Genomic DNA, 14,335 nt, shown 5'->3' on the forward strand with positions numbered 1-14,335 from the left:
AATAATACCCATAAATGTAATATTCTTACATTCAGATATAACCATTTCTAAGCTTTTCTTTATTTTTCAATAAATTCTGTATAATTTTAACAACACGGTAGTTTAGTTTATTTTTTACTTCATCTGTTGGAGCTTGACAGTGCGTTTCCTTTTAGTTTGTGACTAAAATCCTTCAGTTCCGTGCTAACAGAGTCGCCGCTAATGCTGCTGTAAATCTGGAACAATAATCTTGTTTTCATGTCACATGTCCACAGTAAACACATGATGTCTGTGTACATGATGCCTGATGTTGATAAAGTCACACGGAATCTCATCATTATACTTCCATACCTAGACTGTGATGACTGGAAGTCCGTTTTTATCAGAGTACCTCAGGGTCCTGTGTCTCCTGCACTGTCAGATGATACCTTGCTGCATGCACTGCATGCAGGACATTATGCTTGCATCATCAAATGGCCTGGGGTGAGCGATCAGAGGGAGCAGAGGTGGAATCTTCTTCATAGAAGAAACTTGACTGACAGTAGAAGCACAGATTCAACATTTTCTCTCAAGTAAAAATAGAAAAAGCACACAATCTAAAATGTAAAAAGTGGCGATTTTAATGACAATTCTTTTTGATTTGTATTCATTTTACATTTATCTAATTAGGCAAGTCATAACAAAGGAATGATTGCGGTGATGAGGTGGCGGAGGGAATGGCATTAAACCAGGGATTTATATGTTAATGACTATCATGCATTTTCCTTTGAGTGTTTGCTTGAAAATGTAAGTTAAAATACAGACTTTTACAAACCAATTTATCTTGGACTTTAAACTTGCTTTTATGCCTGTGGCTGAGAGAATTTTCTTCATATTTGTTGCAAATATTTGGATTTGGATTCAAAGATGTTACATTAGATTTCAGTGGTCAAAGGTCAAGGTTATTTTGATGTCATAACTCAATGCTATACCTCAGCAGCACTTTAGGGAATTCCTCCAAATCTGGTCCATAAATTAATTTGGACTCAAGGATTATCAAATTTGAAGGCAAACTTCAATGGAACATAACCTGTGCCCATTACAGACATGATAATATGGTGTATTATGAATGTAAAATGCATGAGTCTAGCTGTTGCACGGAGGATGTTAATGTCATTTCTCACAATAATTTCAAAGTTCTTGTATGCAGAATTTTTACGTCTATGTTGTCAGCAACAGTAACACTGAAACAGTTTGCAGGACTTATGAAACTGTCTGGACAAATGTGAAACGCTAAGTTGATTTGTTTCCATCATAAACAAACTTGAAATGACACGTTTGTTAAGTGTCACTTACTTAGGTGTCACCTGCTTTGCAAAATTATATTTTGGACTGAAAAATGCTCAAATGATGCTACTTTTGACTTTCTTCTTGATCATCTGATCTCTTGTTGTTTTTTTTTAAAAGTAATTGTTGTTTCCAATAACATATTTGGCTCAAAATACACTGTTGTTTAAAAAAAAGCACAACTGTTTAAATTCTTGTGCTTTGATTCTCTTTGATTGGTTGCATATGGAGACGCAAGAAACCTCGAAGGCTGCTATTGATTCAATTCATTTCTCCATGTTCTCTTAACCCTTGTGCCAGTAGAAATTAAAAACAAGACATGATGTAGTGTCAACTTTAATGAAATATGGGATATAATTAAACTTTTTAATATGTTAACAAGTGATAATAATAAGCAATAACTAAACTATAAGATCAAACATTGACAATTGGATACATTTTTTCTTATATATACTTTTCCGTTATAATAAACACATCCTACACCTCGAACTCTGCTTTGCAAAGTGATTGCGCAATATCAAACAAAGCTGCAGTCAGTGCAATAAATGCTTGTGCAAGGTATTCTCTAACAACGACACTCACAGAACTCAAGCAAAGTCTTTGGGAACCACGTTACTTAGCAGCTTAGAAACATGTGATTGATATACTTCACAAAGTCAAAGGGTATGATAGGATCTGAGATAGGAAGTGAGCTTAGAAACTCTTGTGTCCTTAGCGCAAACAGGAACTATTTTAACTCCACAGTGACAACAACTGAGGAAGAAAAAGTGCCTGGATAGCAGGAAATATCCAGAATAAGCAGTAAGCATATGGCTGATAAATTGTGATTGTTAGACGGGCTAATTAGGTTTACACAGGCAGCAGGCGCCGTAATTGCACGAGCCAGAAAACTATCATCACCACTGTCTAAATCTACTGCATTTGTATAGCCATTATTAGCTTAGAAACCTGACGCTAAATTGATCATTATATAATTTGTCCAGCATTATGTCACTGGTTACACACACACACACACACACATGTAATGTAAGTGACCAAATCTTCACATCCTCACAGTGAGGTAAGGCTGTCATTTCACACGTTCTCTCAATATGTGTCAGGATTCCAAATGGTGAAAGCTGCAGCACTTCCTTTGTGTCAAAGAGAAATCACGGCTCTCCAACAAGCTCTTTGAACTTCTCCTGGCTTTGCAGGTGCTCAGATGACTTCTAAGAAATCCACAATAAGGAGACAAAAAAGATTAGAAATGTTGAAGATTAAAAGATGAACAAAACACTTGGGCGCTTGGAACAGAGGTATCACAAGGATAAGAAACTTTCTTAACCACTAAATTGAACTCTGTTCACAATTCACAAGCACCTTGCCGTTGTTTTCCACATTCATAGACTTTCTCTGTTGGTCTCCTAGAAAGTATAAAAGAAGTGGACGCAGCTCGTGTGAAATCTAAAATCGAATGTGCCTGTGGACTGTTTAGGACTCTCCCGTTTGACTGCTGGCTCCTCCATAGCTATGGAGGAGCCAGCAGTCAAACAAGCTTGATACATGCTAGTCATGTGCCACTAAACACCCCTCCATTGCACTGTGCTAGCGCAGCAGAGACTTCTGGCTCACCCCAAAACCGTTCTACCATTCTACTACAGTAGAAAGGCACCCTGGCTATTTCTGTAAGACAATCATAATATTGAGATAGCATACAGAAGCAGGTCTAGTAAATTAGACCCTCAAGCATATGCTACTTTATGTTCATTTTTAGTAGCATCATAAAGTCATCGTTATTCAAGATGATAAACAATGCGTTACAATTCTATTTCAACGGTTGATTTTATTAGGAAAGTTCTCCCAAGTGTGGTGAGGATTACTTCAAGTCTGTGTATGTTTCTTTCGCTATTTAACCGTCAGCCCTGTCCAAATGGGTCTCAGCTGTGTCTCATTATTGATTAATTCATTCATATTCTTTTTCTTCCCCTCCAAAATTGGTAGTTTGTGACTTCAGTTGCCTCGTTCTTGTGGAATGTTTGTTTAGATTTACATGTGTGACATTTTTAGATTTCATTCATTGGACTTTTTTTGAACCTCCTTTGTTTGGATAATTTGTTTGTACTTTTTAAAATTTGGACCTGTTTTATGTTTTTCTCAAGAATATCTCATTTCCTTTTGCAGCGTTTGTACAACTGTAGATTTCAATACAATATGACAATCGCCAACCCCTTCTTAAGCTCTAATTGTTTCCACCCACTTTTGGCTGCAAATCCCCGAAGAATGTCATCAGTCTCTTCAAGTGCAGCTATAGAAACTGACCTGTGAGTATAGTCCATAATGGGCTTCACATTCAATCTCAATCCCCTTGACTAGAATCTGTTTCCAGAGATTATTTCACTTTAATTGCCAAAGCTACAGCTGGTGTTCTGTGTTTCCCACCCTGAGGACTTGTTCTCAAATAATATGTTTTTTTCTCACCTGCTCTGTGGTGCGTCTGGATCTCATCCAGACCTGTTAGAGTCCTGAGAGACCTACGTTCTTTGAAGGCCACAACAGGTACCATGTCATCCTCATTCAAACCCAGCTGAGAGGACTTAGAGCCCACTTGCAGCTTGATGGCATCTTCTATGGTGGCATTGTTTACAGGCTGTGTGTTTTCCTTTGGCGAGGTCCTCAGTGGTGCTGATTTCTGTGTTCAAAGGAATTAACCAACTTAGTCAAGGATAGGCTGTATAGTTATGAGTTGATGCTGTATGTGCGTCATAACCCCCCTGAGGTAACAGTAACTCTCACCGTATCTGGAGAATCTGTCCTCCTGGTCCTCCGCATGATCTCCTCCAGTCGCTGGAAAAAAATAACTTTCATAAAAACCGAGTCATAGTTGCCCTCATAAAAGCATTCAGACTCTTTCGTTGCCAGCACTTTCAAAAATATGAAATCATGAATGTTGATGAATATGAATCCTCCAAAGTCACCTTTTTTCGAACTTGTCGTTCAGCCTCCTCTTTCTGTGCCAGGATCTCTCGCTCTTGTTTCATCTGCTCTGCTTTTTCTCTCTCTCTGGCTTGGTCCTCCTCTCTCTAAATTATAAAGCCGATAAACAAGTTTGAAGAAAGCAACAAAAAAAAAATCAATAGAATTAACAAAGTTTAACAGCAGTGTTGGAAGTCTGCAGCTCACTGCTGATAAAATCCATTTTTGCTTTGCCTACCTTTTTCTGCAGGAGAGCAGCTTCTCTCATGGCCTGAGCTCGTTCTTCCTCTGCGCGTCTCTGCTCCTCTTCCTCCCTTCTCTTCTTCTCCTCAATCAGACGCTGAGCCTCGGCCTGCTGTCGTGCTCGCTCCTCTGCCCTCTTGTGCTCCAGTTCTTCTCGACTGCGCCTGGACACATTGTAAAAGGTAAAACAGTTCTTGTTTGCAGCATACCCGTTCAGTATCACTCTCACCTTTCTTCCTCCTCCCGCTGCAGTCGCTCCTGTTCCTCTCTCTCCCGCTGTAGACGGGCCTCTCTCCTCTTTTCAGCCAGGAGGCGTGAGGCTTCCTCTCGGTCCGTAGTACCAGCTGAGGGCCTTACTTCAGGAGCCTGTGGAATTGGATGAGGAGGCCTCTTGGTGGGACCTAAAAAGGGACAACCTCAATATTTATTAGGAACACTCTTGATAAGAACTTTAACTTTTTTTTAAAAATTTTCCTGTAGATGCTCACTTCCATCTCCTGCTGTTCTAATGACAGCTTCTGCATCAGCTTTAGGCAGGTTGGAGCATGGAGTCTCTGGTGGTTCTCCCATTTTTTCTTGCTGACCTTCAGCTGATGCCCTAACAGGCCTGGAGTTATCATTAGAGGGAGCAGAGCTGCAAATGGCAGCATCCTCCTCAGGGACTGATGGGAGCTCCAGCTGAAGAGGAGTTGAATGTCTGCGTATTGATCTTCGGCGAGTCCTTCAAAGCCAGGTGAAACATTATATTAGAGTCTCTTTGTCATTTCACTATTTCAGGGCATCATCGCTCAGTAGGCAGAGTGGCTATGTAGAAATCAGAAGATTCGATCCTCCAGCAGACTGTCACAGACCAAGTGGTCTTGAGCAAAACTTTGAACCATAAATATCTCACAATAAATTTGTTGGCATGATGCAAGGCAGCCTTCCTCATCAGTGTATAAGTGTGTGGGTGAATAAGCCCATAATAATTTACTTACCGTTCTGGCGAAGGGGAGGCTGCCCTGTTCTGCGCTGCCAGGATTGGTTTAACGCTGGTTTTGATGGGAGGTGATCGAATACTTGAGCCATTCTTTGAATTCTTCTTATTAGTATCTTGCAGTTTTGTTGTTTTAACCTAACCCCACCCCCCAAAAGAAGAAAAGAATATATATCAGAAAAAAGCAAATTTCAGGATTCGTACACATGCATGCACTCTGAAAACATGTTTAGAATTGATGCTACGCTATGTGGTTTGATACAAAATAAAAATGTATCTAAGTAAATCCATAGTAACCAAATATTTACATTTTCTCAGTTTATCTCAACTGAGCCAAATATACTCAGGTATTTGTGAAGTGAAATTTCATGACTTTCACAACACTAATTTTCTGGATTTTTTTTCTTTGCCTAGAAAGATTTCCAACTACAAGCAATTTGATGTGTTTTTCAAGACTGTATGAACCCTAAAGTCATTTAGCATTACAACATGTATCAATAGTACAGTAGAGAACTACAGTTACCTGTGCAAGATTGATGCTTCTGTGGTGGCTGTTGTTGGAACTGGGGGAGACCTTGAGCTTGGGCTTGGGGGAGGCCATGGGTCTAGGGGAGACTGAGGACCTGGGGGAGACTGAGGACCTGGGGGAGGTTGAAGACCTGGGGGTGGTTGAAGACCTGGGGGAGGTTGAAGACCGGGGAGAAGCTGAAGGCCTGGTGGAGACCATGGGCATAGGGGATGCCGCGGGTCTTGGGGAGCCCATTGGCCTAGGGGAGGGCACGGGCCTGTTGAGCTGGGGTTTGGGAGGAGTAGTGGTGGTGGTGCTGTTGCAGGTGGTGTTCATGGAGTGAAATGAAACTGCACGGCGACAAACATGGACAACTGAGCCAGTGTTTCGTGCCATAGTTACAGGAAATTGGAGAAATGTGCACAAATGATTTGACAAGAATGGAAATGTGTTTTTAAACAGAAAGGAAAATGAGTTAGTAATCACACAGCCTCGAAAAGTTAGTTGAAGTAGTGTCTTACTGAAGTACATTCTGTTATCATGGAGGAGAGTACCTTCTTGTCCTGACTGACAACCAGCACTCTTGCTCCTGGCCAGATAAGAGCATGTAGGGATAAGGAGGCGACTGACCAAGTTCTTCTCCCATGGTGTAAGTGGTAAGCGGCGAGGAACTAGTGTGTTGATCAGTATAAAGTTTTAAATGCAGCAAAAACAAAAGATAAGGCATGCCAAGAATTGTTGAGTTAAGATATCACTCACTAGCCACTTCATTGGGTTAAGCTATCACCTACAGCAGCCATGCTATGACTTTTCTGACACTTTTAATCCAAGAAGGATAAATTTACCCGGTTTTTGCTCTTCCTTCCGCTTTCCTCTATTTGTTTTTCAATTTAGACCATTTATTGATGTTCTGCTTTACAAATGACTTTCATTCAAATAACATAACATTTTCCTTTTATCACAAATGAAAATGATGGAGAGAGAGAGAGGATAAAAAAACAACTTAAAAACCCAGGGCAAAACTAGAGGGCATTCAAAGAGCTGTCTAGTGATCTTGCTGCTGACAGACAGGCGCTTGTGGAGTAAAGACCTTCGCCAAACCAATGGTAAAAATTAGATTTTTTTCACTAAGCCTAAAGGATCTGCCCAAAGTAGTGGGTTCTTCCATCGCCCACACTACCCCCTCTCATAGTTCTCATAGTTTTTACAAAATCCTGTTGACAGTCACACAGTCAACCACTGAAAGCCATGGCAAAGGTGACTATCGATTTGCTCCAAGAATTCTCAATTAAAATCTTCATCACAGAAAAGAAGATTTGGATTCAGCATAATCCAGAAAGGGACATTTTCTCTAAGTTGTGGAACGAACCTCAGAGCTAGTTTTAGTGCTGGCTGACAACATAGCCAAGAAGCTGGGAGGTTTTTCAATTGAGGAGAAAAAGCCTGCCAGCTGATAACATTGTGAAAGTTGCAATTGTTTTTATATATGTACTTTAAGAGGACTCCTCTTTCCTGGAATATGGTTATCAAAGGATCTAGTTCTATCACCAATCAACACCTGATATTGGAAAATATCCAGTTGCTAAATAATTTAGGACAGAACCCATCCTGAAGGAACATGCACAAACAAAGTACAAATACACAGGAGCAATGAGGCCATGTGCCTGCCCAGAGAGCAAAAGTGGGTTAGGTGCCTTGCTGAAGGGCATTTCTGTCACTGGGGGAGGGGAAAGTACTGTTCCTTCACTCTCTCAACCACTTTTCTTTTGCTGGTCAGAGGAATTGAAACAACATCCTTTCACTGTAGGTACCACGTCCACAAATCCCCATAGATTTATGTGAATCAAAACTGAACCTTATTATCATTGTAAAAACAGAATTCACGGCAGAGCTGCTGTACTGGATCACAACAGTAGATTGAGTTCCAAATAAGGTGGCTGGTGAGCATATTAAACAGAGAACAGACACTGTAAGTATGAAGTTATTATGATAAAGGACAGATAAATTTCACCACCTTAACTCCTGCTTACCAGTCTTGGTGAGCCTCCTTCCTCTTGAGTTTTGACTGGTCTCTAGAGCTTTTTGGCTCTTTTCTTGGGTCTTGCGTACAGCAGTTTCATAGCGTTCCTTAATGCAGAAAAAATATTCAGTCACAGGAGCTGAGCTATGAAATCACCTGTACTTCTAAGGTTGGCTAGTAGATGAATGATTCTTCAGAGTTTGAAATGGTGGACCAAAGCTTGGTATTGGGGCCCCCTCTTAACCCTCCTTATGTGACCTTTAGTTTATTCTCTCCATTTCTATATAAGATCACTTATATGTTATTTGATCCCAAAGACATTCAATTGTTTACCCGAGCTTGCTCAATATTGCGGTTTTATATTTCTTCATAGTACACCAGATATTTGAAACCATTTCTACTTGAGTCATTTATTAGTCTCTGACTCTTGGAAGGGAGGAAAAACATGACTTTTTCCCCAAAATATTGTGTGACTTCATCATGTAAAATCACATAGATTTAAGCTGCTCTTCATGATGTTCTTTTGATAAAGAATATCTTTGTACTTTATTTAGTCGGCCTCCCCTGACACTGTATGAAGTCCCCTTTGTAAGGCCTGTGTCAAACTTTGATGTCCTCTGTTTTCACATTATTCGTCCCAGGAATTTTCCTCATGAACCTTGAACCTTTGGAGAAAATAACTTCATTTTGACTGCAGGAACCAGGATCTAAGTTTAGGTTCAGGTACATTACTCCTTCTGGGAACTTTCCCCAAGCTATGAATGCCCTGAAAGACAACTTTCATTTTTGACCTCAAAAACACAGGTCTGAGTGTAGTTCCAGGAACTTTCCCCCAGGAACTAGTTACTTATGGTGGAACTAGAGTACCTCCATTTCAACCACAGGAACAAGGGTCTCAATTTAGTTTGGGACATTATTTTACCCCCCCAATAGTCCCAGTCGGTAGGTAACACCTGCCACGTCTTCATGAGTCTTTCCTGTTGATCAAATGTACCTCTTAGCCTCAAGCCTAATAAAGTACCTGGAGCATCTGGTCAAAAAGTGGGATGAAGACCATCAAAACTCACTTTCTCCTCTTGCAACCTCTGCTTGCGCTTCTCCTCGACAGCAGCACGCCTCCTCTCTTCTTTGAGCCTCTGCTCCAGGAATTTCTTCTTACGGTCCTGCAGTTGTTGTTCATAGTAGTGCCTGGCCCGCTGCTCCCGCTCCAACCTGCTCAGCTCTCGGGAGGCTTAACAAAAAAATGTATTATTAGATCAATCATGTATGTATGTGTAATGTAGGACAGTATGAATTGAGTCACTTCTGGAGCTCACTTACCAAGAAATCTCTGGTGTTCTTCTCTTCTTTCCCGTGCAGCTCTCAACCGCTCATCAACATTTTGTCCATTAACCACTAGAACACCAAATAATACTTAGTCTTGTCGCTGGTTTGATGGTAATTATACAATTCTTGTCGTTGAAGTCAAATATCGAGACCCAGATCAAGCAGTTTTGCATCATACCTCTCCCAAGGTGAACTCAACCAAATAAACTGTAAAAGAAAATGTTTTTGCTATGTGAAATGGATATGCCCAAAATTAAATTGGTTCCTTGGCCTATGCTTCAACCCTCTATCAAGTTTGGTAAAAAAAATATCAGCCTCTTTTTTTTTTTCCTGTTAACCTGCTAGCAGACACAAAAACATCACAGAAAAACATGACCTCTGTGGCGGAGGCAATAGATAACAGTGAATCTAAGCATAAAAGTGTGACCCCAAGGCAATAGAGTTTCCACACCTGCGTTGCCCCGTGGCGTCAGTGTGACAGAGCAGACTATTTTCTTCGTCTGTAAGTTGCTGTTGTTGAATGCTTTGACATTTGTGCCATTCTCTGCAAGCGAACACGAAAAAGTCAACATTATTCATGAAAAGTACCAGCAAGTACTTTCTGTAATCTGATAATGGCACCTGATATTACCTCCACCTTAATTTCTTGTTTCTACAATGAATGCTTCTTTCAGTACAGAAGTTAATGTGAATCAGCAGCAACATGTCAACCAAAATCAAACCATAAAATCTGCACAAACCCAAACGGTGACTGTTATGGACAGGGATGACCTCGGGGTGTCCTGCTAATGAAAGAGCCATTATGAGCTGGATGTAAAAGGCAAAGAGAACACGCTAGCGCCTGACCAGTCCTCATGGAAGCAAAACATGACAGAAACAAAAGATGTGCATGGGAAACCAAATGGATGTATCCCTTTAACAGCATGAGCATGATAATTATTCTACACTGTAAATGTTACGTAATGTGTGTGCACAGATGCTCCCTCATCCCCCCTTGTTAAGACAGGCTCAATATCAGGATAAATCATTTTTTAAAGGTGGACGTATGCCGTGTATTCTATTCCTGCGTCATCAATAAGATCAGATGATCCTGTACTTTTCTGGCTTCAATGGGAGTCTTGTTTTGATTGTACAAAATATTGTCAGCCAAAATAAAAGCTAAAAGCCACTCACCTCTTGTTTTGCTAAACCCGTTTGCTTTCCCTTGGCTCTGGACAGTACGTGAAGAGAGTGGTCCCTGTGATGGAGGGACAACACTCTGTTTCTTCTGCACAGCCATGGTAGGTTTTGAGCCTGGCATACCAATGCACTTGCTCAAATTCACCCTCCCTCCTCCTTTTTCTCTTTCTCCTCCTCCTCCTCTTATGAATTTCTATTTCAAGATGCCTTCGGGTGCTGGTGCTCAGAGTGTGCTGTGCAGGGAACTGCCTCCTGCATCAGCTGCTTTCACATCAGGACCTTGTAAAACCAACAGAGGGAAAGCAGGAAAACAAAGAACCCAGCTATATTGCGTCCTATGGAATGGAGATGAATTATACAATGTTATCCATAGATATCAACTCCATCTCCTTCATGGTTTACCAGGATTGAATCGATCCTGCTCCTGAGAGAGTATCTGATAAAAAAAGGTTCTTCCCCTTTAAAGATCTTCCCCTTGTGTGCTGCTCTGCTTTACTTTGACTGAATATAGCTGTGTCACTTTAATTCCCCCACCACACTGCTTGCATGGATGTGGCCAAAGAGATGTAGTCTTTCCTGCAGACAGAGCTGAGAGCCTGTCCTCATGAAAAATCACCATGACAACAGTGGTTCGAAATTCAGTGAGTGACATACATTGCTTGTTAAATTGTGGGCCCTAATTGAGTCTGTGTCCTCTGGAAATGTGTTCAAAATGAGATTTTTATTTCAGTGAAGAAATTATATGAACAAGAGATGAAAGTCAAATCAGCCTCAACGCTAATTAATTAGATCTCTTTAGGGTTTTTTTGTGTTTTTTTTACCAAATCGTACAAAATTATTGAACCCTCCCAGCAGAGAGAAAAATTAAGGGCCAAACTCTGTTTACAAATGTGAGCTGAGATTCATAATATGCACATGTGGATTTGTAAATGTTTGCAAACTATTCCTTCTTTATTACAATCCCATCCCCCAGTTTTCCAAACTGTAGCCACTGATTTGCAATTTGTAAACTACATCCATTTTCTTCCGCTTATTCCTATTAAGGCTGGAGCCTATCCCAGCGGCAACAGGCAAGAGACGGGGTTCACCCTGGACAGGTCGCCAGTCCATCACAGGGCCAACACATATAGACAGACAACATTCACACTCACACTCACGGTCAATTTAGAGTATTCAATCAGCCTAGTCCCCAAATTGCATGTCTTTGGACTGTGGGTGGAAGCCGGAGTACCCGGAGAGAACCCATGCAGGAACAGGGAGAACATGCAGACTCCACACAGAAAGATCCCATGCCCAAGCCAGGACTGGAACCCGGAACCTTCTTGCTGTGAGGCGACAGTGCTGACCACTGCACCACCGTGCCGCCTGTAAACTATATGGTAAACTCAAGTTAGGTTACACCAAAACATAAAAAAATTTATCTATGAAACCTTACAAATAGAGAATATCTCAGACAATACTATTTAATTTAAAGTGACCTGACTGTCCCCCTTGAGAGGGACTTAGAGGCAAAAAATTTGCTTTTTAACAGACATTCAGATTCACATCACACTAGATTCACATTTCTCTTATTTTTTTCAGCTGACACCAGGTGACCTTCCTACATAAATTAAGCTGATCCAATCATTGTTAAATTTCTAACAAAATTTGTACAATGTTTTCACAGTTCAGTCATTAAGATACATTTTTGTATATGTTTAAATCCTGAAGAGTAACGTCCATCCATCTTCTTCCACTTATCGTGTTAAGGGTCACGGGGGGGCTGAGGCCTGTCCCAGTAGCCTTCGGCCAAGAGGCAGGGTTCACCCTGGACAGGTCACCAGTCCATCACAGGGTCAACACATATAGACAGACAACATTTGCTCTCACAGCCTTGCCTACAGTCAATTTAGAGTGTCTGATTAACCTTGTCCCCTCTTGATGTCTTTGGACTGTGGGAAAAAGCCGGAGTACCCGGAGAGAACCCCCGCAGGCACAGAGAGAACATGCAGACTCCACACAGAAAGACCTTGAGCTTGAGCAGGGGCTCAAACCCTGAACCTTCTTGCTGCGAGGCAACAATGCTAACCACTGCACCACCGTGCTGCCTAGAAATAACTGCAGAAATTGTTTTGCTGTTTCTCTTTTGATGTAATTTTGTGTGATTGCAACTGTAACATCTTAGGGAGCCTTTGTTGGACAAAAGAAGACCTTTGATAATGTCACCTTAATAGTGGTGGCTTTTTTTTTTCCCTTTTACTGACATTTTAAAGACCAAATAACAATTTATTCAGTTTTATTAATTGTAGCTTACAGTGCTGTGACTTAAATTTGTTTGCCCTCACATCACATTTAGGAACTTATGGTGACAAGAACCCAATCCTATTCAGATTCAGAGAGCAATACAGTTGGTTACACAATAGCATACATTTGGATAGGAAGAGCAAAGAAGTCTATCCCCCCAGGGTTAGTAGCGGTTGCTTTGTAAAGTGCATGATAGTAGTAGTAGTACAGCAGAGGTAGTAGAGCATAAGCAGTAGTAGTGCACAATAGATAAAAAACATAATTACATTAATGAATGAGAAGTACTTTGCAAATATCGTGGTATGTACAGGCTGAATCGTAGCATGAATAGAATAGAAATACTGTATAGTTGCAGCACATACAGGAAGTAAACCATTTGTGGTGTAAGTCTCAGTTGTGTTGACTCCCGTGACATAGACTCTCACAGGCTTTGCTAATCTGGTTCTCACCACCACCAAAGGTTAATATAATGCTTGCCTGTCTTGCGCTTTCCAGTCTTCCCCAGAGGGTCCTGTTGCTTTGCTACACAATGTTTGTGTTGGCCAGTTAATTTGTCACCCCTCCTTAACTATCTTTGTTGTGAGTAGGTTTTGTGTGGCCCACAGAGATGCTTCTGTGCCTGCTGAGGAGCTCGTCTGCTGACAGAGGCCCAGGATTGTGATCTGTTTGCTCCCCATCTCCTAAATCATCCCTGGAGAAAAGCACAAACCACATGAGGGCCATGAATGTATTGTGAGTCAACATGAGAAAACACACATTCTCAGCCAAATCAAGAGGCTGAGAGCATTCATAAAAGCAGTGGCTGCAGCAATGTATGACATAAAATACTAAAGATAAATCTGGACAATAACCAATATTTTACATAAAAAGGCATTGAGTTATATAGATTATAATATAGAGAGGCTATGGGTTTTATTAGAGTTGTTTAAATGTTTAAACACAACACAGGCAAAGCAAGAGTGTTCAATGTTAAAGCAAACCTTTGATTTGGAGCCCATGCAACATTTTGCCTGCTTTAAACTCACAAAAGAGCCATGTGACAGGTCAGTACTGGCTAAGGGCACTAAACAGCCCATTTTATTTTGAGAAAAATGCATTATGAGCTCTAAACTCACTGCTCAAGATTTCTGAGTCATGAAATCTTGACGACAATTCACGATGCTTGCCAGTGTGAGATTCCTCATATTTACAGTTGCACAAATTGGTCACCAGGTGGTGCTTCATTCATTGCCGTTATATGTGAATGAAGGAAGAGCAGAGGTCTGAGGAATCCCAGCGGACTTCGAAGATGTCCTGGTGGTCCTCAGCAAAAAAGAAAAAAAGAGGTGATTGATAATTTCCTGATAATTAATTATAGCCAATGCTAGAGGAAAAAGTGAAATAAGCAAATGATCATAACCTACATTTGAAACGTAGGTAATGATATGGTAAATACTAACAGAAAATGTTACATGCAGTGCCCTTTTTTTCAGAAAGACAAATAGGTTGTAAGAAACGGAGGTGGTTTCAGTCTAACAAAACTTATCAAACGTTCATGTGAACG

The 14,335-nt window shown here is 40.8% G+C and overlaps 1 protein-coding gene across 5 annotated transcripts; it reads right to left on the bottom strand.

Moving 5' to 3' along the window:
* Nucleotides 1-578: 578 nt before the first annotated feature.
* Nucleotides 579-10,921, bottom strand: LOC147246256 (uncharacterized). Of its 5 annotated transcripts, none has more exons than XM_086183181.1 (16): nt 10,504-10,921; nt 10,071-10,115; nt 9,782-9,874; nt 9,325-9,399; nt 9,072-9,235; nt 8,015-8,111; nt 6,539-6,655; nt 6,000-6,334; nt 5,478-5,614; nt 4,989-5,221; nt 4,730-4,901; nt 4,496-4,664; nt 4,260-4,364; nt 4,078-4,128; nt 3,763-3,973; nt 579-2,513 (listed from the first exon to the last, which is right to left on the bottom strand). In XM_086183181.1, exons 1-16 carry the CDS (start codon nt 10,628-10,630, stop codon nt 2,503-2,505), a joined length of 2,142 nt encoding a protein of 713 aa, XP_086039307.1. In that variant the 5' UTR covers nt 10,631-10,921; the 3' UTR covers nt 579-2,502. The 5 variants fall into 5 exon arrangements, with proteins under 5 accessions (XP_086039307.1, XP_086039306.1, XP_086039305.1 ...); XM_086183180.1 differs by having other exon boundaries at nt 580-2,513; nt 6,000-6,358; nt 10,071-10,112; XM_086183179.1 differs by having other exon boundaries at nt 580-2,513; nt 6,000-6,358.
* Nucleotides 10,922-14,335: the final 3,414 nt, after the last annotated feature.

This window comes from Aulostomus chinensis, chromosome 17 (assembly GCF_037954235.1).
Source record: "Aulostomus chinensis isolate RoL2024-O1b breed Wild chromosome 17, RoL_Achi_v1.0, whole genome shotgun sequence".
Taxonomy (NCBI): Eukaryota; Metazoa; Chordata; class Actinopteri; order Syngnathiformes; family Aulostomidae; genus Aulostomus; species Aulostomus chinensis.